This window comes from Typopeltis vanoorti, chromosome 9, assembly GCF_054136105.1.
Source record: "Typopeltis vanoorti isolate ZY-2024b chromosome 9, IOZ_Tvanoo_1.0, whole genome shotgun sequence".
NCBI classification, from domain to species: domain Eukaryota; kingdom Metazoa; phylum Arthropoda; class Arachnida; order Uropygi; family Thelyphonidae; genus Typopeltis; species Typopeltis vanoorti.
The window spans coordinates 64,840,910-64,867,660 of record NC_143557.1 but is presented as its reverse complement, the minus strand read 5'-3'; the positions used below and the strand labels follow the sequence as shown (position 1 = coordinate 64,867,660).

The window sequence follows — 26,751 nt, the reverse complement described above, 5'->3', positions numbered from 1 at the left end:
TAGAATAAGTTACATGTGCATTGGATCTGGTATACACCATGATGGACATGAGGAGGAAGCAGATCCTTAGAGAAACTGAATATACTTTGAAATTCTGAGGGAAGTTTAAATTACATTTAAACTTCCCTCAGAATTTCATAAACAACATAACCTTCACATTGTATTTTTGTCATGTTCTGTCTGTCTGTCTGATATTCCCTGAACATCAGAAAACTGAAGAATAAATCTTCATTGTCTAGCATAATATCCTTAATCCTTAATTTTGTTTATGAAGTGTTTTTTCCATAGAGAGAAGGGGAGAAATGATGTACCAACTCCTTAAGTGCCAGTGCTAGTTTCTTGGCTGGGTTGTCATTTCTTTCAACTGTAGTGGGACATTATGCTAGTGTATTTTGAAAGGCTGTATATTCCAGGTCTTTCCATTCCAGGGGTATTTCCATTTCTGGCCTTATAACCATGTCCCCTCTATAAACCTTTACTATAATTCTACTCTGTTCTCCTATAATCTACTCTTTCCCCTTCAATATACCCTATTCCTCCTACGGGTTTAAATTTGGAAGAAGGCTAGTTCAGTAGCCTTAAGGTAGCAGCCCTACCACTGAACTATTCCTTTGTCAGGCTAGTCACCTGACATGGAGAACATATTTCTACTTTTAAGCTGATCTATGGAAAACGACCCTGGAATGGAAAAGGTAAAACGAAAATGAAATGACAAAATATAATACATGTAGCAAACTGGAATGTAAGAGAAATAGCATATAAAGAAATAGAAGTAGACCAAGTATTAAATGAAAGAAATTTTAAAATAGCAGTAATCACTGAAGCAAAAAAGAAATTAAAAGGAACCATGATGAGAACCGAACATTTTAATGTGATATACAGTGGAGTTGAGAGAGACCAAAGAGCACAAGCAGGTGTCATGATTTGGATTTATAACTCCCTTTCAAAACAGTTAAAACATTATAAATTATGGAATGAAAGAATAATGGAAGCTAGAGGTTATTTAACAATAATTGGTTTATATGCCCCAGAAGAAGGAAGAGAACAGGATAATATTGAATTTTATAATCAGCTACAAAATATTTATAATAAAATAAATGAAAATAATTATGTAATTTTAGCAGGAGACTTAAATGCAAGAATTGGAAACACGAAAATTAATAATAATATAGGAATATATGGAGAACATACTCTAAACGGGAATGGGAAAAAATTGATTGACTTTGTAGTTTATAATAACCTAAAAATAATGAATTTCTTTTATAAACATAAAGGCATGTATAAATATACTTGGGCAGCAAGAGGATCAAAAAAAAAAAAAAATCAGCTAACGCCTTTTTATTCCCGTGTACAGGAGTAGGCGAGGCCATTTAGCCCTATCTAACTTTTGGAGACTGAGTGGGCAGTTCAATCTCCACTGGTACCCAATCAGAGACAGATGGCCCAAGGCTATCACTAATTAAGCGGTACGCAGTGAAGAGAGACGGTTCAAATGTGCCGCCATCTCGTGGTCCCTAACCCTAACACAATATATTTAATGTCTGAAATAATGTGGGTTCTACGGTCGATTTTCTTGAGTTTACAGGACGAAAAACCAGAGTTTCCAGGAGGAAAAACCTGCTTGCCTGTGCCAGAGATCGACTAACTTGGGGACCGGTCGAAAAAAGGCTTAGAAAAATTTCCTCCAGCCGCCAACTAGACTCGAAACCAAGTTTTCCTTCGTGCGGCCAAGCGCGGCGGTGTGCAAACGCCACATCCGCTGAGCTACACCGGCTCGCAGCAAGAGGATGGAAATCAATATTAGATTACTTTATATTAAATGAAAAGACATCAAAATTTTCACTAGATATTAGAGTTCACAGAGGATATGAAATAAGCAGTGACCACTTCCTTGTTAAAATAAAATTAAGATTACCACCTAAATGGCTACAAGTAACAAGAACAGAAAGAAAAATTGAAAGATTTGTTTATAAAACTAGACTATTGAATGACACAATTGTACAATGGCTATATGAACAAAGAATTAACCAATATCTAGATAAAATAAAACAAAATGAATAAATAGAAATAGAATGGTTTAATATAAAAACGATACTAAATGCAGCAGCAAATGAAAGCTTAGGAAAGACCAAAAAATTCAATAAAAGGAAAAACTCAAGATCTGGGATGATACAATCAAAGAAATAAGAAAAAAGAAGCCTATCACAAATGGTTAAGCAGTAAAAGATTAGAAGATGAAATAGAATATAAAAGAATAAGAGCCATAGCTAAAAGAGAAGTCAGAAAAAGACAGAATCATGGAACAAATTTGTTTCTAATTTAGAACATTATTTATATAAAATAAGACCCAATGTATATAAGATTTTGAAACACCTAAATGCAGATACTAAAGAAAACATAAAATTAAATTTTATGTTTTCTTTAATTTCTAAATTTCTACACAGAATTGTGGTAGATAAATATTTTGAAAAAGACAACTGAGGAAATAACTGAGGAAGAATTAGAAATCAGCCTGAAAGAAACAAGAAATGGAAAATCACCTGGAGAAGATAAGCTGGTTCAGAACTGTATAAATATGGAGGAACAAGATTCAAAGGAAGACTCCTATTATTTTTAAATAAAATTTATACAACTGGTAACCTCCAATAGAATGGAAAAAAGCAATTATGATTCCTATCTTTAATAAAGGTAATAGAGATGACCCTAAAAACTATAGAAGTATAAGTATGCTAAATTCCTGTTACAAAATATATAGCAGAATTTTAAATAGCAAACTAATGAAATATTCTGAAAACTATTTTAGAAGTACAGAATGGATTTAGAAAAGGACGATCAAGTATAGACCCAGCCTTTTGCCTAAAATTAATAATAGAGAAAAGATGATAATACAATTTAGAAACACATATTGCATTTATTGACTTTGAAAAAGTATTTGACAAAGTTAAAAGAAGCATTTTATTTAACATATTAAAAGAAAGACAAATACCAAATAATATCCTAAAAGCTATCATAAGTATGTATGAAATCAAATACAAATAAAATTAAATCAGGAGCTATCATATATGAGAGAGATAAACCAAGGGGTCCGACACAGATGTCCCCTCTCAGCAACTCTCTTTAATATTTACCTAAATGAAATAATAATAAAATGGAATAAAAATTTCCATCAAGGTATTAAACTTTCTCCTACTGTGAACTTAAGCACTCTCCTTTTTGCCGACGACCAAATAATAATTACAAATTCTGAAAATAACTTGCAGAAAGCTATTTTAGATATAAATGAGATAGCCAAAGATTATGGTATGATAATATCAACAGAAAAATCAAAAACTATGGCCTTTAAAGTGTATATGATCACATATGTAAAAGATATAAACATAAAAATTGCAAAATATTTAAAAGTAACAGGTGTAATTAACTCTATATTTAAACCAAACCTAATTCAAAACAAACCAGACTGAAAGTATACAGTACCATTAGCCCTACCAGTCTTATTGTATGGAAGTGAAATCTGGACAATAAAACAAAGACAAACGAAGATTAATAACAGCAGAAATGAAGTTTATGAGAAAAATTACAAAGTATACTCTGATCACAAAAGAAATGAAGAATTTGTGAAAGAATTGAACCAAGAATCAGTAATAGAAAAAATTAAAAAAATAAAAAAATAAATGGATGGAAACACATTCAAAGAATGAAAAACAGAAAGATTACCAAACCAAGCCTTAAAGTACAAGCCATTAGGAAAAAGAAAACCAGGACGTCCTCTTAAAAGATTTAACGATGACTTCTAAGGCCGGAACGGGCCACCACGCTAGGCCTAAATTCTTGATATTCATGATGATGTATATTCCAGGAGAATGTGCATAGTGCAGCAATACTTTTTAATGGTATTCATTGGGAATGTGGTGATTGATTTATGCAGTCTGTTGGGTTATAGTTCACCAATTGGTATGTGTTGTCGGATATCATTTGGTTTATTTTTCCTAAGTAAGCTGTTTGGTTAAGAATGACAATAGCATTACTTTTGTGGACTTTGGTAATGATATGTTTGTTTTTAGGGATTTAATGGTTATTTCTGTTTGTGAGGTTGTTCCTTAGTGGTTTAAATTAAAAACGTCTCCTTATTTCTTAAGATCTCCTTCTTTCTCTTGTCCAGGTGCATAACAGATCTGATGCATATGTCACTTCTCCTAAATAGGTGAAACTAGTCATGCAATCCCAAAATGAAAAAACACAAACAGCACATCAAATTCTTTCATTGTGACATTTTTGATCATGTACTTCAAGTGGGCTATAGAATTTGTTTGGAAAGGCACCTAGTTCTTACATTGCACCAAAATCCAGTATGAATGCAAATTAAAAGAAGACTCTGAGATGCTAATCTATCAAACTAATCTTAACAAAAATGATGGCTTAAAAATCCCAATAATTTGGATGGCTCATCTGCAACCAACATAACACACAGAAAAAGAACTTCAACAGTTTTTTCAAGCATAAATAACCTATAAATTATATATGTACTATAATATAATATATATAAAATAATATAGTATAATAAACTATAAATAATATATAAATAGAAATCCGGAAGAATAGAAATTGATGAACCAGTGATCCTCAAGCCATAAACAGGACTTAAAAATAACAGGCCTATAGGAAACTAAACCCTTACATTTAGCCACTGATTTAGTTTCAGTGCTATACAATATATTAGCACTAATTAAAACTTAAGTGTTTATTTACTAATTTTTTTTCTTCTCTTGCTAGAGGTCAGGCTAGAGTTGGTGTGGACCAAAGCAGTTAGCTGACTGTGGTATATCCTAATATAACTTGTGTTCCACTATATGTATGTGTACGGTCTTGCCATAAATACTTTTACAACTTCTGAACACCGCTGCACTGTTTGCAGCCAACATTCACGTGCATGCATTGAGAGAAGAGTTGTATAACTGTACAGGTTAACATACAGCGGGGAGATGAGAACCACGTAGTTGTTGGAATGCAGCCACCTGTTATTTTCAACACGCTGAAAACATTGGGAATCAGTAGGATGTTTATGTATTGGACTGTTAACCTTATAATGTTACAGAAGAAATATCTGACTGCAAAAGAACAGGTTGACTATGCTGTGTTAGGACATGAGGACTGTGAAGGCATGCCTCGGCCATAATCTTATGAGTATACAGAAAGTGATGTTGCAAGAATGAATGTTTCACAGAGAATGCTGGCACATGTACCAAATGATGACCTGGAGGGGATGGGAGGGGAGGTGCCTATCATTGTTCTGCTGGACATTTCCTAATGCCACAACGTATGCAGCATGATAAAATCAGTCTCTTTGCCAACAGTACAACAGACAGAGATATTCTCTTCACAGATGAGATTTTTGCCATTAAAGATTTGTTTAACCACCAAAACAATTGGATATATGCCCCGAATGGTTCCACAGCATGTACCATATCACCTAGAGTTCAGAGAAGTCATCACCCCATATCAGTGCTGGTTTGGTGGATGGGGACATATTGGTGGTATTCAGGTTACATTTTTGCAAGAAAGGGGTCAAAACATCTGCCAAAGTGTATCAAGACACTGTCTTGGAACCTGTGTTACAACACCTTGTTTCACGGTAGGCAGTGGACTTTACATTAGGATAAGCCCCTGCACACAAGGTGAGGACCACACAACAGTGGTTGGAGGCAAATGTGCCCAATCACACATCACCATCTGAATCTGTTGGACTTCAAATTATGGTCAGGGTTTGTAAGAGTAGCCTGCAAGAAATGAAACCCCAGCATTGCCAACCTGAAGGTGGATTTGGAGTGAGCAGTGGCAGTGTTTTCTTTGGATGTTGTGTATGCTGCCATCGATATGTGGCCTCACAGACTTTTACCCATGTAACAATGAAAGAAAGAATTGTCGTAATACAGATTTGACTTGCAAGCAGTGAATTACTATGGTAAGTTGAAAATTCAGGTTTCTATGTTAATTAATCATATTTTTAAAATGTAGACTCAACTGCATCAAACTAAAAAGAAAATGCACTTGATTGCTCTGCATTTATACCTGTACAGAGAAAGTCTTAAGAGAGCAAATCTGGGAGGCCCACAAATCTGGCTCTTGTCCAAAATCATGTTTTAAAGCTAAAATCAGATCATTCGAGCTACTTCAACGTGTAGATATTTGGGATGTTTTTGAAAGGATCACTGACAATTCTATGAGACACCGCTTGGATAAAAACAGATAATTGTAGCTAGGTACCAAAGCTTTAAACAACAGGGATGAACAGACAACCTAGTTGCATATTCCTAGGAGCAGTCATTTATTACAAATATTCCCTCCTTTGCATTCAAAAATTTGGGTTTTCTCTTTTGCTAAAGTACTATGTTAACTCCAACCAGCTCCTATCTTAATTCCATACAAATCTTACAGTGAATGAGTTGAATAACATTGTGTTTGATGGTGTTGCCTTCCCTAATTGGTGCTTCCATGGTATTTGGAAGAACAATGGATATTGCACCTTTTGGATTGAAAAAGATCGATTTGATTAGTCATTAAGAGAGCAATCATTTTATATATGTGCTTTTCAATATGTAGTCATTTGTTTTAGAATAGCATTCTTCAGCTTCATTCCCACTCAAATTGGTCGCTGCAGTGGATCAACGGTGTAAGGCCATGTTCTTCTCTAATCAGAAGTCTTGGAAGTCCCTTCTCAAGCTGTCCAGCCATTGTTGTTTAGATCTTCCATTATTTCTTTTGTCTGGTGGCTTCATTTCCAGCACTCTCCTTCTCGCATAATCTTTTGTTTTACTGCATAGTAAGATACCTGTAGAATGTAATGCTAAGCATGTTTGGGAGAGAGAAATGTAAGTGGCAAATTGTTGGTGGAACTGTGTGACAATTATAATTTAATAATAGGTGGCACAATCTTCCAGCATAAGAGAATACATAAAATAACCTGGGTGTCACCAGGATGGCAAAACACAGAATCAATAGCCGGCCTGGTTGGCTGAGTGGTTAGCATATGCACACTACAGCCAAAGGGCTGTGGGTTCGAATCCTGCCGTGGCATGGATATTTGTGATTGTCTTTGAAAATACTAGTGGTGGTGGTGGACAGTTGGTGTAGTTGGTGGAGACAGAGTTCGAGAGTAGGTGCCCTCCCTCGAGTCTTTGGACTCCCTGGAGGTGTTATGTAATGATAATAATAATAATTTATTTTTTGCCGGCCTGGTTAGTTGAGTGGTTAGCATATCTGCTCTCCTATCAAAAGGCTGCAGGTTCAAATCCCACCATAGGCATGGATGTGATTGTCTGTGAAAATACTAGGGGTGATGGTGGTGGTTGGCAGTAAATGCTGTTGGTGATGAAGGTAGTTGCGGTTGGTGGAGATGGAGAGTTGTAAAGTAGGTGCCCTCCCTCAATGAATCTTTGGACTCCCTGGAGATGTTATGTAATAATAATAAAAATCATATTGCTATCAGCCACAGGTGCAGGAAAATGTTATTAGATGTCTGAAATAAAAAGTGCTAATGTTGACTCGGATCCTCACCTCATAGTGGGATCTATGCAGTTATATATTTGAAAAAATCATCATGGAAAGCATTTTATTAGACAGAACTTTGATGTTGCTAAATTACAAAATTCTGAAGTCTATAATGAGTTAAGGGAAAATATGGATAGCAATTTTGATGGAGGAGAAGATATAGGGGCTAAACGGTGGGGGGGAAAAAAGTAAAAAAAAAAAGTCCTTAATGATACAGCAGAACATCTTTTAGGATTTGCTAAAAGAAAGAATGGTTCAGTGGAAACTTGGAGACTAGTGGATGAAAGGAAAACAGCAAAGCTGAAATTACATGTAAAAAATACTTTCCGAAAGGAAAACAAACTTGAAGATAAATACAGGTAACCCTTGTATAATGCAGATGATGTTAGGTTCCATAGGAAAATACTTTATATAAATTGCGTTATGCGAGACTTAGATCACATAGAAAAAGTAGGGTTAGGTTCCGAAATCATTTTTTTTTTAAATTATATAAACAATGACATATCCAACAAAAACAGTATTTTTTATTTAATTCAGTTAATTCATGTAAGTTAAGAAAACATAAACTATGAGACAAATACATAGTATAAAATTATAAAAATTACAATTAAAAATTGTACGTAAATTTCATTGCACATAATGCATAAATGTTTTAGATACAATAAAATAAAGCGCATATTTTAATCATCATCACTGTCTTCAGAAATAACATTTTAGTGGCCAGAGGTCGTTGCCACTTAAAATCTCTTGGACATCATTTGTATAATTATCATTGCACACTTCGGCTGGTTTAGTCATCAAGAAGTCAGTAATAAGACTTTGCTTTCCACTATGCTGCAATTTTTTATTAAGTTCATAATATGGCGCTAAACAAATATCCAATTGTCTCGTGAATTTTCCCGAGTGCTCCATTGAGGGATCATTATCCGTAAAATAACTTCCTAACTTTCTTGCCAAGTGTAATCCTTCTGCTAATTTCTGTAAATTGAATTCTTTAACGGATTCATCACAATCAGAATCTTCGGCAGAACTTTTCCTGTCATTTAGTTCGATGTCATCTATTAATTGTATCAGTTCCTCCTCATTTAAATCTGTTTCTCCATCAATTAATTGACTAATTTCGTTTTCAACCATATCACAAAAGCCGTCTCCACCAAAAATGTGTGCAACGTTTATTATATGACATAGCTCTGCATCCACTGGAGGTACGAAATTTTGTTCCAGAACGGCTTCAGGCCATATTTTTTTCCAGCAGGCATTCAGCGTAGAGGGTTGTAATTCCTTAATGGACAGAGAAATAATTTTCACACAATTCCATATTGAAAACTCTTTCCATGCTTGAGGCAGTGTCATGTTTGGATTAGATTCCATTTTTTCCAAAATTAATTGGAATGTTCACTGAATATAATATGACTTAAATATTGATATTATTCTTTGGTCGAGTGATTGAATAAGTGAAGTAGTAGTATTAGGCGGCAAAAAAGTTATTTTAATATTCGAATGTTTAAATTTGTTGGGTGGCCTGGTGTGTTATCTAAAATTAGTAGAATTTTGAAGTCCATATTCTTTTTCTTTGTGTAACTTTCTACATCGGGTACAAAACATTTGAAAAATCAATTTTCAAACATGCTAGCTGTATCCCTTGCCTTTTTTGTTAGCCCGCCAATAAACAAGTAGGGTGGATTTGTCGAGCCCTTTCATCGCATGAGGATCTGCGGATCATTTAATAAACATTGGTTTTGTCATGTAATATCACCTGATGCATTACTACAAAACAGTAGAGTAATTCTATCTTTGGAAACTTTGAATCCAGGATCTGATCTTTCATTTTTCAAAATATTGGTGCGTTTTGGCATTTTTTTCCAATATAACCCAGATTCATCCACATTGAACACCTGGTCTGCACTATAATTACCTTCTGTAATTATTTTTAAAAGTTCAATTCCAGGCAGCTTCAATGTCTGCTGATTCTCTCTGGATTTTAAGATTATACAAAGACAGTGGTGTAGCTAGAGCTTTTGCCGCCCGGGATGGTCCCTGAATTTGCTGCCCCCCTCAATACACACCAAAAATACTACTACAAAAAGTCAATGACGTGTAGGGAAATAAATTAAAATGCTATGTTTATTTTTGAAGTAAAACTTTAATTTCAACATTCTAAAACGTTATTTTTCTTGCTTTTCTGTTAGCAAAATCGTCAATGACATTGGTGAAGTCTATTTCATAGTAATGTTGATAATTCTGAATCAATTTTATTTAGAAACTCCTCTCACAACTAGCAACACTTACAGCAATCCTGAGAAAAATTCGCAGTAGTATTACAATATTTGGAATTGAGTTCTCGAGACTGTATTTTAGAATTAACTGTAAAAGTTTAAAAAGGTTCAAAGCGCCGCCTGGGGCTGACCGCCTCTCTCTCTAGCTACGCCACTGTACAAAGAAAACTGCATTTTAAAGTTTTAGAACCAACCCTTACTGGCACAAAATCCATGCTGAGAGATTTCTTCTGAAGAATCCTGATCAAGTTCTTTTAAATGTTTATAAACTTTGAGAGCTTTTTTGCTTTATAAGGTGTCCATCCAAAGGAATTTTCTTTTGAGCAATCTTGTATTCAAATCATCAGAGATTTCTCCATTTTTTCTATTAGAATATCGTTAACACGAGCAACGTGCTTTGCACTTACTGTTGACCCAGCAATAACACTTTCTCGAATTTTATGTTCATTTTGGTTGATTGTTTGAATTGTTGATTCATTTAAATTCAGAGTCCTTGCAACAACTCCTGGCTTTTCTCCAATTTTCAACCGATCCAAGATTTTAATTTTTTCTTTGAGAGAAGAAAAATTAAACTTTTTTCCTTTCGTTGCAATTTTAGTGGCCATTACAATAAAAATAAACTTTTACATAAAAAAAATAGCATTACATATGTATGTAACTCACCAGAAAATAAACTGCTCAGCTTGAGAATAACACACTTATGATTTTTAATGCGCTTTCCTGGCAGAAAACGAAGACAATTTTCAACAATAAACACTTTATATAGTAAACCCTAGATGGGTAACCTATGGCACTCATGCCAGAGGTGGCACGTCAACGATTTACAGGTGATATCCTTTTATACGCTTATAAATTATTCAACTTGTTTTTAATTATTACAATACATACAAACTGAATTTTGTTTTACACAAGAGAACAGCTATAAAGATGTGCGTATGATTGGTGTAGTATTAACAAAAGATCACACGACCCAAAGGCAACCGCAAGTGTTGAATTGAAATGCTAATTCTCTTCAATCCGAATTCCATAATATCTGAAACTGTCAACAACATTCACTATTAGTTTTAACACATTCACAACAGGATGTCATTTATCGTTCCGACGGAACTTCTCATTACTGACTGCCTCAACTCGCACAAACGTTTCAACCCTTGGTTGAATTTTATGGCTTCTTGTTTGCGTTTGAGGTGGCAGGTGGCATACATTCATTATATAGCATGTTTCAATTCTTGGTAGAATTTTATTTTAAGTTAGCCTTTGTGATCTGTCATAATGACATTGAGAATTTCAAATGCAATAAAACAAACATTTATTTCATAATTGAAAAATTGGACAATAGTTTTTAGTTAGATACTGTGTTTCAGTGCAACATATGGTTTCGCTTAAGTCTATACAGCATAGTTTCTGTGAGAGGGGACATGTGATTTATTAGTTAGTGCCATTTTTATTCCATCTGTCTCTAATTGCACTATTTGTTGAGAATGACACAGACTGCAAAAGTCTCTGTACAGTACCTTATTCAGGGATACAATAAAACTAAATACGATACTTTTAACTACTTGTGCGATACAGGCAGATACAAATTTAACAGAGATAAAATTTGATTTTTAATCCTGCAGTGAAAAATATATGAAAAAAAATAAAGGGTTACTACAATTTGTAGACCGCGTTATATCAAGACCGCATTGTATAAGTACCACATTATGCAAGGGTTACCTGTATACAATTAAAAAAAAAAAAAGTTAAGAGAAGTGCTAGAAAAGATAAATGGCAATGGTTTGAAGAACTGGCATCAAGGGCACAACAAGCTGCAGACAAGTAGCTCAGTTGGTAGAGTGGTAAATCTGCCTCGACAGGAAAACATTTTTTAAGTGCCTCCATAGTGCATTTGGAAGAACGAGGTATGTTGCTCCCTTTGATTGGAAAAGGCCTAAGTTCGATTCTCATTGTGATGAGATGAATCTTTATATATATATTTTTCTCCAATTGTATGGAAGTAGCAGGTTTTTTTTCTCCTGGAAACTTGGGTTTTTCGTCCTGCATACAGACATCAGCCTTTAGGACACACGCAGTTTACACACAAAAAATACTAGAGGTGGTAGTGAGAAGTAGATGCCATTGGTGTAGATGATGGAGACTGAGAGTTGTAGAGTAGGTACCCTCCCTTGATGAGTCTTTGGACTCCTTGGAAGTGTCACGAAATAATAAGCATAATAGTGGAGTTTCACGGTACTATATGAACACTTTCTGGAGAAGCCATGCAATAGAATGGCTTAGTGAAGGATCTCAATGGAAAAATTCTAGTGTCACAGAACTGGAAAGGTGGAAACCACATTTTAGTCAAATCTTGAACAATAGCAGTGATAGAACACAAATAGAAATAAAAGAAGAGTAGATGAATTAAAAATTGATACTAACCCATCATCCAAATTATAGATAAAAAAAAGGCTTTTAAAGAAATGGAAAGTGGCATGATGCTATCACAGCAGAAGTTCTAAAATCTGACACAACTATCACAGATATGCTGTATCCACTGTTTCAAGATATTTGGGAAAAAGAGACATTCCCTAGGGATTGGAATACAGGAATAATTGTAAAAATACTAAAGAGAAGATTTAGAAAATTGTAATAATTGAAGGGGAATAAACCTGCTGTGTGTTTCATTAGCAAAATTTTCTGCAATTATTTTTTCAATAATCTTTTAATATTTTAGGTGAGGGCATGAGAAGAGAGCAGCCTGGTTTTAGGCCAAATAGATCGATAGGCTACATTAACACCTCAAGAATTATAATCGAACAAGTGAATTCTTGTGAATTGTGAAAAAGCCTTCAATTGCATTGCTAGAGATTTTGTGTGGAATGCACTTCAAAACAAAGGAAAGCCACAGAAGATAATGAACCTCATAAAGGAAGAATATAACAAATTCCAATGCCAGGTGCTGCATGATGGATGTTTGTCACAGTCCTTTTAAACTGTATCTATTTTTTTTTTTTCCTATGTTTTGCTCTGCTATTCTCATCAACTACTCTGTCCCACTTCTGCCTGCTTTGCCTTTTTCTTTTTCCTAATACCGTCATTCCAACACCACCATGTTTCCTTATCCACCTTGATATTTTCTCTTGCCTGGCAAACACCTCTTTCCCAATATTTCAGATGTTTTCCATTTTGTTTTTCCATTTTTCATCACCTATTAGTTCATTTTCAATGATCATTACTTGTACCTTTTTTGACATGCTCTTCTCTGAAGTCATTTTCTCCTATCTTCCATCTTGTTTTGATGATCCCTTTCGCTTGCTTCTGTTTTATCCCTTTTATTTCTACTTGATAGAGTAAAAAGCTTGTGCTGCTCTCCTGTTTCCTTACAATCATTTAATTCTTCATATGTTCTCTTCTGCAAATTATATAGTCCACCTGACAGTACCTCCCTGGTTTCTATGTATATCTGTAGTTTGCTGTAGAAGCTGTTCAATATAACAAGATTCCCTGACAGAAAAATCTGCAATCCTATCACCTTCATTGTTCCTTTTGCCAACTCAATATCTTCCTTGTATTGTCTGCTTATCTTCATTACTTTCACCATCGTAGCCATTAAAGTCACCACTCACAAAGATCTGTTCTCTACTTTGTAATCTGCTTATTATAAATTTTAGATCTCTCCAAATATTTTCCATTTCATTTTCACAATCAATGCGAGATGCATATATACTCACTAAAGTCGAATTTCACCACCAAGGTCTATATACGCACTGCAATTATTCTGTCTGATTTCCTAATCACTTCTAACACATTTTTTTTTTAAATTCCTGATTAAGTACAATTTCCAACTCATTCCACTGTGTGTTCATGCCTTAATATCCCCAATCTCTTTTTGTTGTTTGTCCATTGTTTCTTGCACATTTAGTATTGCCAGCCTTCTCCATTGCATTAAGTCTGCAACTTCTCAGTTCCTTCCAGTAAGGGAATCCACATTCAGGATTCCTGATCTGATATGTGGAACCCTGTTTTTTTTTTTTTTTTTTTTTACTTTAGTCCCTCTCTCCCCTCCTCTTCCTGTGAGCTGTTTTTTTTTTCAGAAACCTGAATTATCTCCTTTGGTATGGTAGCCCTAGCCCATTTTTCATGGGGACCGGGCAAAGCCCATACACGTTGCTTCTGAGGTATGCCCTAGTCCTATCTACTTCCTTGAGTTTTGTCCCCCATTTAGATGATTTGGTAAAGTTTTGCAGCTGCATGCCCTTGCAGACACCAACTTTACAGGACTTCAGCCTACTAGGTGAGGCAGATATCTATTTCTTTTCAATCTCATGCAGTGGGAGTCTGCTTTCTCTTTGTCTCTCTCTCTCTCTCAGATATTTGCCTCACCTAGTAGGCTGAAGTCCTGTAGAGTTGTCTGTAAGGGCATGCAGCTGCAAAACTTTACCAGATCATCTAAATGGGGACAAAACTCAAGGAAGTAGCTTGAGTTTTGATTTTCACCCTTAGTGCTCAAATACTCTATTAGCACTGGGGGAAAGGAGCAAGAAGGATTGAAGGGTAGGGACCATTCTACAGATAGTATAGCAGATGTATACCGTATTTACTTGAATATAACTTGCCCTCAGATATAACTCACACCCTGATTTTACTTTACAAATAAAGAAATTAAAAAGTTTTGCATATACCTTGCACATGGGGGAAAAAAAGTTTAAACACGTTTGTGTTGGGGCGATAGTAACTCACTCCCTGCAGTAAACAGCACGCCCTCCCCAAGAAAAACAAGTTTTATTGTATCGCTGAATAAGGTACAGAGACATTTGCAGTCTGTGTAATATTTCTCAACAAAAAGTGCAATTAGAGACAATGGGATAAAAACGGCTCTAGTTAATGAATCACGTGTCCCTTCCCACAGAAACTATGCTGTATAGACTCAAGCAAAATCATATGTTGCACTGGCAAACACAGTATCTGACTAAAAACTATTGTCCAATTTTTCAATTACATGAAAGAAGTATTTGTTGAAATTGCATTTGAAATTTTCAATGTCATTAAGACAGATCACAAAGGCTAACTTCAAATAAAAATCTACTGTGATTTGAAACATGCCATATTGTGTGTGTCTGCCTGCCTGCCAGCTTGACATGTAAGCAGCATGCAAACAAGCAGCAATAAAATTCAATTGGAGGGTTGAAATTTTGTGAGTCGAGCCTATCCATGTGACATGGAAGTGGTACACAAATGGTAATGAGAAGTTCCATCGGAATGATAAACGGGCAAAACACCACCCCAGTAAACGTGTTAAAACGAAGAAATATATAGTGAATGTTGTTATGGCAGTTCCAGGTATTATGGAATTTTGTTGAGGAGAACTCAACAATTGTCAGCTTGCCTTTGTCGTTGGGTCGTGCGATCTTTTGTTAATACTACACCAATCATATGCACGTCTTCATAGCTGCTCTATTTCTACTGGCCTACCACTGTTGTCTGTTTCTTGCTCTCTGCTTTCACTTCTCATTAGTCATTCTTGAAGAATGGTTTATTACCTGCCTCAAGTTTCAAGCAAAAATTACTGGTAATTTTTGCTTGATATAATTGGAAAGAAAATGATGCTATTTGAGTAGAAGACTTTGACGATGCACACAAGGAAACTGCTTTCAAGGCTGGAAGTAGTAGTGATAGCGAATGAGAAATTCTTGGTAAGTCATATCCATTTTCAGTTTTTTTTCCTGAAAACTTTAGTTTCCAAAATGCTCGCATATATCTCGCACCATGGTTTTTTAGCTTTAATTTGGGGAAAAAAAGTGAGAGTTGTTATTATTATTACATGACACCTCCAGGGAGTCCAAAGACTCATCGAGGGAGGGCACCTACTTTACAACTGTCTCCACCGCTCAATCCACCAACTACATCGCCATCTACCACTCATTACCACCACCACTAGTATTTTCATAGACAATCACAAACATCCATGCCCATGGTGGGATTCCAACCCTGTAGCATTGTGGCTGGAGAGCAGATTCACTAACCATTTGGCCAACCAGGCCAGCATCTATCTCTATTGGCCTACCGTTGCTGTCTGTTGCAATAAAATTCCACCCAAGGGTTGAAACTTTGTGTGAGTTGAGCCTGCCTGTACACAAACTGTAATGAGAAATATATTCAAGTAAATATCGTATTACATAAAGTAAGGCATGATTGAGCATCAGATAACTCTGGTTTACCATTCTTGTACTCACTAAAGCAAGCCCTTGAGGTTTGTTTCAGAATAGCATTCATTCTATGCTTTGGAATTTTTTTGATAGGTGTTTATGATGAGCACTTGTAGGACCATAATAATGGTCCTGCAAGTGCCTGCATGTTGCTTCTAGGCAAGCACTGCTTTGCCATCCCTAAATTCAAGAAACTAGATAATTTCAAAAATGATCCTTTAATGATTAAGATACAATTTGCCAGTTTCTCCTCTCTTTCAAACTTTCCACTCCTAGGCATTGTCTTAATTGCTTAGTGGATTATGATGGCCCTGAGCATGTGCTTTATTATAACTGTTAATGTAGCATAAGTAGATTTTAGTATTAGCGAAACTTAGTTGATATTTGATCTTGTTCAATTTCAGATTGTATTAAGTATTGCCCTTATGGCATTGATTGTGAGATGTGCTCGACAGGAACTAAAGAAGACAGTAAATGTGGAGCTACAAGATATTACAACACAAAATGGAAGAGTGAGCTCAGCTAGAAAGCTGCCATTTAGGCAGAAGTGTAGCCTGACTGCATATAATAACCAGTGGCCTTATGGATGGAGAGCAACCAATGGGAACATCCTCTTGCTTAATAGGGTGTAAATATGTTTAACTTAAATTTAAGAAGAGTACTTGTTAATATATAATTATTTAACCAATTTCATCAGTAATCTGTGATACTGTTGTGCATGGGGATGAGAAAGGAAATTAAACGTAATTCTATTTACGATCTCACTCACGCTAATGTGTTTTGTTTTGTAATGCTAGAACATTTTCTTTAATGAACTGAATTATATCAGATGTATGCAAATGATTTTTCACCATGCAACACTTTCGGGTACATTCTTGTACATAAGATTATATTATAAATTTATGTTAAGACATACATTCCATTGTTTGTTTGTTTTTCATAATCTAATAATTGTTTCTAACAGTTTCTCTTCTAGAATAAAGCTATTTTTGTAATTGTAGAAAAGTATTTTATATAGCTTGTTAAGAAGTGGGATTTTATAAAACCAACTAGCTTGTTAATTGCTCATGAATGATACATATAACTGTATGCATGTCTTAATATCATTAATTCAGTTTTCTTCTAAGTGAATCAGACTTAATTTAATGACAGCTTAAATTGTGAACAAAATTTTAATGTTTTATGTTGAAACAATGAAGGTCTTTTTAAATTTATTTGCTATATATATCAATTAAATTATATGTATTATGTTTGCATAAAAATGTCGGTGTGAATTTGAAATTAATTTTGAAGAAAGCATATATGAAGTCATTTGTCTTACTTAAAATGTTTTTTTTTCTTCAGTCACTTTGGAACAAATTTTTTAAATTAATATAATATTAATATGTTGTTAATATCAACATATTTATCATGTTGAACTTGTTTACACTCCTATCATCACAACACTCTTCACCAAATCATTTCATCCTCATACCAATCCATGAAACAAATCCACTCCTTTGTTTACTGTAGTCCTTATATAACTTCCAAGGATGGTTACTTATTCTTCCCTTCACCCACAACTCTATATATAATCCTATCCATATTAAAATGGTAATCTCTTCTCTCACTAGTTTATCATGTCACCTGTTTGTGCTTATCCATGAAACTCTGCAGTTTGTAATAGTTGAAAAGAAGTGAATTTTAAGTAGTGCAAGCCAAGGTAACTCCAATGTGGATGGTTATATTCTTATAAGCTCTCTGGTAAATTTTAAAACTTTTCAGCTTTTTTATTTGGTTATAAAATAATGATGGATTTATAATATCCTCTGAGCATATCTAAAGAGAAGCAATATCAGAACTGGAATTTGCTCAATCTCTCTCTCTCTCCATAACCAACATTCCAGAGTTGTAATATTGATCTCTCACCATGTTGAAAACTAGGTGACCAAATTTGCACACGGTAGTCCATATGTAGTTTGATCAAGGCTTTGTACAGTGGTAAAACCACCTCCTTGTTTCTATTTATCTGTCCTCATCATATTAGCAATGCACTGTGCCATTGTCTACTCTGAAAATTTGCAATGCATTCTTTGAACTTCGGGTCTCAGATCATTACCTCCAGATCTCAAATCACATCTACCATTTGAAAGCCAGTTTCAATCCAGTACATAGCCTTACTCTGCCCTCTACAATACAAACTCTTGCTAGAACATTTAAGTAGTCACTGTTTATCTCTCTCCAATGCTGACATCAAGTCCTGTCATTTTCCTGAAGGTACTTGATATCAGCTTTGCATCATCAGTGAACAGCTGAATATCCCCTGTCAGTATATATGAAATATCATTAACATATAAGATCAACAGAAAATGGCTCAAGGATGGAACCTTCTGGTGGATATCCTCATTTTTTTGAAACACTCCCATCCCATACAACTTACTGGTATCTTTGTCAGCCAGATTCTTAGACTACTGTATTTCATTCTCATCTCTTTCAATTTTTATATCATCTTGCCATGTGGCAATATGTTAAACCTGCCTGAAGTTCAAGAATATCAGTAATATGCAAAACCATGCCAACTTTTCTTAACAAACTTGCATTTCAGCTTCAAGTACTACTCATCTCAGTTTTCCAATTACACTCTTTAACATTTTTCATTTTGAAAGTGAAATTTTTGCATTTATTCACTCTGTACTATACCATGTTGGTGAATTTTCAACTTAGAATCTCCTCCTTTTGGTCTTCTTGAACTAAAAATCTACCTGCGTATCCTACAAATTCATTTTTCTGTCACTCTCCTAATGCCACCAATCATTCTGAACTTTGATTTCCTTTCTTTAAATGTTGATTTTTCTCCATTCTACTTTTTCTAATAGCAGTCATCTTCCATAGAGATTTTAATCTGCCATGCCAATTGGCTTTCCTTTTTCAATTGCACAGGTATGCTGAGACATTTACATCGTCACTGTGTGTCTGCACAAATTGTTCATGTGACCACCAGATAACCGTACCACTCTCCAAACACTCTAGATCTCCTCCTTACTAGTGCACCTATGTATACTGTTGGATGTGATTATCCTCTAAGCAATTAATATCACATTCTAGTGTTGATTTCTTCTTCCATGAAGTAACACTCACAGTAATTTTCATCTACATGTTCTTGCTCACCATCCTAATAATCCTATGGATATTGACTTAATCCTGTATTATCTTCATAACCAATCTTCCCAATATCTTTTCTGCAAATTCTGTTTCACAAACTAATCTTATTGAAAATATCTTAGTACCACTTAACAACAGCAGCACTATTTCCTCTTTTGGGACTTTTCCTTGTGCAAGATTCATTAAACAATCAGGTCAATGATTTCAATTAATTCTTTTGCATTCCTAAAAATGCTTGGCAATATCATCCACAGTTCCGCAGCCTTCTTAACATCGAGCTTCAACATTTCTGGTTCATTCACTTCTAGTTCCCGTAGTACAGTCGATTGTTATGTAGCAAATACATTGTTCATGTACTTATTCATTCACTATAACAGAACCACTGAAAATTCTGACTCAAGCTCCTTAGGCACAATACTATCCAAAAGGGAAATGCACCACATCACACTGTCCACTATAACAAACTATGTCTGTAGTCTTTGCTGATTTGTTTTAATGAGAATCAACTATATTTGCCTCTCTCCTAGGCATCATTCATGTAATTCACTATGCAATATACTGTGACTGGGCTCACTGAATAATTCCACTACATCTCCGTGGCACCTTGCTATCACTACCAGTAATGGTGCTTCTTTTTGTAATCATTCTTCCCTTGCTTCCAATAACAGAACAAAATATGAATAACTCTGGATTTCTGCTACTGGCCAGTTTCCTCTCCTACTTGGTTTATTTATTTTTTTTTAAATTGTGCTTGTCACTTTTCTAGCCTACATCTCATATTCCTCATGCAACTATTCATTGTCTCTATCCTGTCTTTCTGTCTTCCCTGAAACTCTAGAAATTCATATTTTGTTTCTTTACACTATGTCCTCTTTCCAGTTCATATTTCTGTAATTAAAATACCTTATTAGGCTTACCATATTTTTACTTGCCACCCAATTTGTGTAAACATTTTTCAATCATTGAACCCTAGATACAAGTTTGTAACAACATCTTGTGAGATAAACTATTCTATTTATTTAAGCCCCAAACCTCAAGTACCACCATTAACAGTATGTTCCATCCTCTCGTCTCCTTATCTAGTACATAGAATACAGAATATTTTAAAAGATCTATATTCTTGTCTATATATATTATCTTCAGCTAATCAAGTTTTGTATATGCTATCCTTAGGCAGGGCACACTTTCAGAAACTTGTCATCCTTATTTCTGATAATCCTTGCATTCATATATAAACAAGTCCATGGGAATTGCATAAGTCATGCTTATTTTTATCAATGCTCAGTTAAACACTGTAAATGCTATATTTTATTTTGGTATTTATCTTTAAATGGCTGAATAGGTAGTAATGTTCAGTCTGGCGAGATAAAAATTTTACCAAAATGTCATTTACTATACACTTTCTTCATGTCCCATGCACTCTCTTGTTCATTACAAATGTCAACATTTAATTGTCAAATAACATATATGACAAATTCACATGTAAAAAATTATATATAAGAAACACAGAAGAATAGTTTCATTCATTGAATGCTTTTCTTCATAGAATGAAATTCTCAGAATTGGTGAAATCTAGATAATACCTTACTGAATTATTTCATTTTGAAGAAAGAATTGCAGTGATCTTTTTAAGATCACTGCAGTTCTTAAAAGGATTAAAGTTTACTAAAAGTAGTAAACAAAATTCCTTTTGTTTTTGGATAGATCAGAAGTTATTCTGGATAGAGAAAAATGAAATACTGATTAAATTGAAAATACAGCATTATTTTTATTTGTGGAAAAATGGTTCTCATTGTTAAATGTAATCATAACCATAAAAATTTAATCTAAAACTTCTTGTAAGAAGAGACAGTTACGGTATTAAATTTAATGAATTAGACATGACATAACTATCTTTCGGTAAAGTTTTTTTTGTTCGCTTACACAGATGAATTTTTCTCTCACACAGAAAAATTCATCCACTACATGAATTGCACTTACTTTTTATCCATTTACGTAAATTTGTGGAGAATATGGCATGCATGAAGATATGACTCTTCAAAATTCACATCAAGAAATAGCACAAATCTAAAAATTCATTTAAGAATTGGATTTAAGGATTTTGTTAAACTTATTTTGTAGTTTTTATCGTGAACACTTAATTATTCCAAAGTAAATAAAATAACTAATTAAAATATTAAAAAAATATCCCTTTGATTTGCAGTAATATGCTTAATCATGTATCATATAATGACTTGTATTAGCTTTTCAATTTTCTATTAAAGATGTCCACTTTTTACTGAAAACGTATATGAAGAATGCATTTACTCTAAATTTATCCTTTTAATTTCTAAGGGGCACTTCGTATCATAAACAGTATTAGGGATTATTTTCCTTAGAGTGCTTTACTTTTATTTAACTTAAGTAGAACGACAATATTTTGTTAATTATCTGACATCATCAGCTGGGTGAATAACTAGAAAATATTTATATTAACTAATTAAAATCTTCAGTGTTTGTCACTGAAGATTTACAAAAAATTATTATAGTTTCTAACATAAAGCATTTTATAGCTGAGAGTAAACTCATACAGTTCATTAGTGTGCAGAATGAGATCATTATTATTATTACTACAGGCAACTCCAAAGAGTCCTCATTCACAGTCATAGCACCCACAACAGACTATGGCAGCTTATTCCACTCATTTACCACTCTAAAAGTAAAAAACCTAGCTCTAACACCTTTGCTAACCACACCCTTGCCCAGCTTCCATGTATGGCCCCCAGTCCTCCCACCACCAGTCCTATTCTCAAAAATATCTTCTGAATTAATCTTATAGAAACCCTTCAGTAATTTGAATGTCTCAATCATACACCCCTTTTTTGCCTATCAACCAATTTCTGCAACCCACAAATCTTCAACCTGTTCTCATAAGGTTCATTCTATAGACCTGCTATCATCTTGGTCGCTCGTCTCTGGATCCTCTCCACCTCCTCCCCATCAAGAAGAAACCCTGGCGCCATCTGGGCACAGTAATCTAGATGGGGTCTTATCAATTTTGATGAGCTGATTTAGCCACTTTTGCGATGTGCCCCCCCCCCCCTAATCTTCAACTCCCTATCCACTAACACTCCCAAATCCCTGGTGTCGTCAGTCTCCTGGAGTACAGTTCCACCAATGTGATGGAACCATACCGCTGCTAATTTTTTCACCCCAAAATGCATAACCTTACATTATTTTGCCACATTAAATTGACATCCATTCTCCTTAGTCCAGTCCTCCAAACTATCCAAATCATCCTGCAAAATTTTGACATCATCTGCATTCACTATTGCCCTACTCAACTTTGCATCATCAGCAAACAAATGAACTGTTTCTCTCAGATCCTTTCCTATATAGTTAATGAACAAATGGTCCAAGAACAGAACTTTTGCAGGCTGTCTTTTGGACTCTACTCCTGAATAAACCACTCTCTGATATCTCTCCATCATGGTTCTTATTTTTTTGCCATGTGTGTGTGGTCAGCTTCATTGGATTTCTTGAACAAAGAGATAGTTACAGTATTAAATTTAATGAATTAGACATGGTATAACAACTATCTTTCTGTAAAATTTTTTTTTTGTTCAAGAATTTTAAACAGATGTAATATTATTCATACTTTTACATATACTTCTTTGGCATGATGCACTAAAAGGATGTATACATAAATGGTACTCTGGTGGGACTGATAAGTATTACTTAGTTGGAGAAAATGCTAACACTAGACTCCTAGATAGCAAATGACTTGCATTATTCAGTGAAAACTACTTGTTTATTGAAAAGCCTGAAGTGGATGATGCAATGTTTGGTTTCAAAGGCAGAGTCTCTAGATTCTATTCCTACTTGTAGTGTAGGTTAATACATTTGAAGGGTATCCAAAACATACCATAGAGAACCAGAATTTGCTCACTAGAGGATACAGTCTGACTACTAGGAACTTGATGGAAATTGGATTTCCTTAATGAGATGTAAATAACAATACATTATGATGTCATTTACTCTGCCAGTCATGCTCATGCTTAGAATAGTTATGTAGGAAGGTATTATTCAGACCATGTGAAAGACAGCTGTTCACCTTAAATCACAAGCCTACTACTCTCAACTCCTTCCTTGCCACCATGAAAAACTTTCAATAATTCTTTTAATAACAATTAGGAATTATAGACATGTTTAACACAAGAATATTTTAGTTTCCCACATATTTCAGTCTGAAATTAATACTGTCTTCAGTGGCTACATAGGAACAGTTTTTAACAAGGTGGAATACCAAAAATTGATCATTCAAAAGTAGAACAAGCTGCGCGATCTTACATTGCTAAGCATTAAAGAGAGGACAAATTTCATCATCAGAGTGATGACTAAATTATAGGTATTAATTCACAATTTCATATAATAATAATCTTAATTTATAAATAACATTAGACTAATGTGATGCAAGCCTATGCACCTAATCTGGAGTCGGAATACTCTGCCTTCCTAGAGGAAGTGGACGCTGCTTTTGACAGGGTGACAGACATGGAATCAGTCCTGCTAATGGGTGACTTCAATGCACATTTTGGAACAGATGACCAGACATGGAGGAGTGTGGTTCAGAGGAACGGCGCCCTTGACCTTAACGCAAATGGGTTGAAATTATTGGACTGCTGCTGTACTAACAGCTTGTCCATAATGAATACCTTCTTCCAGCACCGAGAAGTCCATAAGTATACCTGGTACAGGGATACACTAGAAAAGGTCTCTGATTGACTTCTTTATATTCTCAGCAGACCTATTTTCCTCAGTGTTGGACGTTTGTGTGAGAAGAAGGGCAGAACTGTCAACTGACCACCACCTTGTGTGCACTCTACGGCTTCAGAAACCAGATGCTACCATCAATGCTGGCAGGCCTAAGCAGCTATACTGCATGAAATGGGAGGCATTGGAAAATGAGGCTGCGAGGAAGAATTTTGCAGATGACATTTCCTCCAGGTTCAAAGAGATTCCCAAGCATACTGCAGATGTTGAGGAGGACTGGAAGCTGTTCAGAACAGCTGTAACTGCCTCTACACTCATGCTGTGGCAGAAAGCAGTTCAGCGTGGCAACTGGCAGTGAGAAAAGGACACTTTGGTGGAACCAAGAAGTCCAAAAAAAACTGTCCGGGCAAAAAAAGAGTCCTACCTAACATGGCTTAGGGTCAGGTCACCTGAGATGCATTTGCGGTATGCTGAGGCACAAAAAGCTGCTGCTGAGGCAGTAAAGACAGCAAAGCAGAAGGCTTGGGAATCCTTTGGAGAAAGATTAAACTCATCCTATGCAAATGCAAAGTATTCTGGCAGACCATCCGCCACCTTCGAGGGAGGAAATCGTGCACAGCAAGGGCAATTAAGACCTCTGATGGTGCACTTTTAACAACCGAGAAGTATATCCTCCACAGATGGAGGGAATACTTTGAGAGCCTTCTTAACCCGGGTGGCCCAGCAGTTGTGGACATCCAAGAGGTGCAGATCGGGGCAATGACTAGTCTCACAGCAGAAGAGGTCCATTTAGCAATAAAATCGCTAAAATCGGGCAAGGCTGCTGGCGATGATGAAATTCGGCCCGAAATGCTAAAGCCTTAAATCGAGACTGTTCTCTGGCTGACTCGAGTGTGTCAGGCTGCTTGGATATCTGGGCGAGCACCAAAGCAATGGCAAACAGGCATAATAATACCAGTCTTCAAGAAGGGAGACCAGAAGGATTGCAGTACCTTTCTTTTATTCCTCACCTTTCTTTTTTAGCCAGAATCAATTCCTTACATCTTCGTATTAAGTTTATTATGGAGATTGAAAAAGACATCCGTTCACCTTCAGGTATTCTAACAACAACAGTTTACAGAAAACCCACTTTCACTGGATGTTATATTCTCAAACAATCTGCTCATCATCCTTATCAAAAAACAGGAATCATAAAATGTTTTAATCTGACGAGCTAGAAAACCTAATTGTTCAACTCCTCGTGAATTACAGAAAGAACTTTCAACTATCAAACATCACATGAAATTAAATGGCTTCTCCGAAAAAAGTACACAACATCTGTTCGATTCCTACAATCCAATCCAGAACAACAAAGAATCAATGTGCTGAGTTCCAATTCCATATATTTCCAGAATTTCAGAACCAATTTCACGAATTCTGAAGAAATATGATTTAACAGCCACTTATATCCCTATTAATAAAATATCCACCTATTTTCCCCTCTTCTAAAGATAAACGCTCAACTATATCTCTGCCTGATGTATATCAAGTTCCTTGTAACTGCAATCTATCCTACTTTAGATAAACAGGACGCTCTATAGAAAAAAAGAATTCAAGAACATCAATCATACATTCTGCGCTACAAATTCGATAAGTCTGGATTGGCTCAGCATGGGATAGAGACAAGCCACAACATCCTCTGGTCCAAGACTTGCCTTCTACACAGATGTCGCTATAAATTCGAAAGCCTATTCAAAGAGTGCTGAGGCCTTACTTCAACATCCTAACTTGAAATGAAATGACTGTATATTCTTATCAAAAATATGGGAAACTTTAATTCAGATAACACATTAAAATATATTTTTAATTGAGATTTTTAATTTAAAGTCTCAATTATCTCGCACTGAAGAGATCACGAAGGTTGAAACCACTCTGGGTATTGACCTTTCCCATAATGCATAGCATTTACATCTCCGGAAGGAGATGTGCTTTGCATTATAGGATACTAAGGCAAGTGATGTGAAGTCGTACCAACTTTACTACTTGTTGCCCTAGTCCTGAAAATACTTAAGGCGCGAACTTTGTTTGCTTACACTTGGATAAAGGATTAAACCAAGTACAGGCAACCCTCAGTTTACTCTTCATCTCCGTTCCTGAAAAAACGGGCGTAAACTGAATCGGCATAAAACGAATCCAATTTTAGTTGGAGGTACAAAGTTATGTTCCGCGCAGTCAAAAAATATGCACATGAAGTATGTGTAACATTATTACATTTAATACTTTGATAATACATACATATATATTTGTTAAAATAAAATTATTAATAACGAAAACAAAACAAAATTATATACAAAAATATGAAACTTCGAAAAGATATTGCATATTTCTATGTTGAAGTTCCTGGTTTCGGATCACCTGCATTTTTTTTTTTTTTTGAAAAAAGTATCCAGTGTTAACTGCCTAGATTTTCTTTTTCTTTAAGGAGTTCAGTGTAAGGTCGAATAGATGAGATTACACTCCTTTTTACGTTCGCACTCCGTTCCCAATCGTGGTCCATTTCGCAGAGTCCATCAGTCAATGTGTATGCTTGCAAGGATACGCTGTAAATCGGCCGTTTTTATCTCTCTCAGAAGACCATCGTTTTCTTTCTCATCCTTTGGATGTTGACTTAATTGTTCGGCTAATTCTTTTAAGTCTTAATTGGAAAGCAGTTTATCATGGCTCTCTAAGACTTCTGTCACATTTTCAGCTGTAATATCGTCCAATCCCAACTCTCGTGCAAGCTCGGTAACGTCTTCAATGACATTCTCCTCTTGCTCTAATTCCTTAAATTCTTGCATAAATGGTGGAAGACTTTTTCGCCATGCTCCTTT

General features: G+C 35.2%; 1 protein-coding gene across 4 annotated transcripts in view; it reads left to right on the top strand.

Annotated features, from left to right (window-relative positions):
- The window catches only part of LOC150103098 (transmembrane protein 64), a 161,960-nt gene extending 140,542 nt beyond the window's left edge, over positions 1-21,418 (top strand). For all 4 annotated transcript variants that reach the window (XM_090397470.1, XM_090397471.1, XM_090397472.1 and 1 more), the window contains one exon: positions 16,411-21,418. In XM_090397470.1, the coding sequence (XP_090253596.1) occupies positions 16,411-16,638 (228 nt within the window). In that variant the 3' untranslated portion in view covers positions 16,639-21,418. The remainder of the gene's footprint in view (positions 1-16,410) is intronic.
- Positions 21,419-26,751: the final 5,333 nt, after the last annotated feature.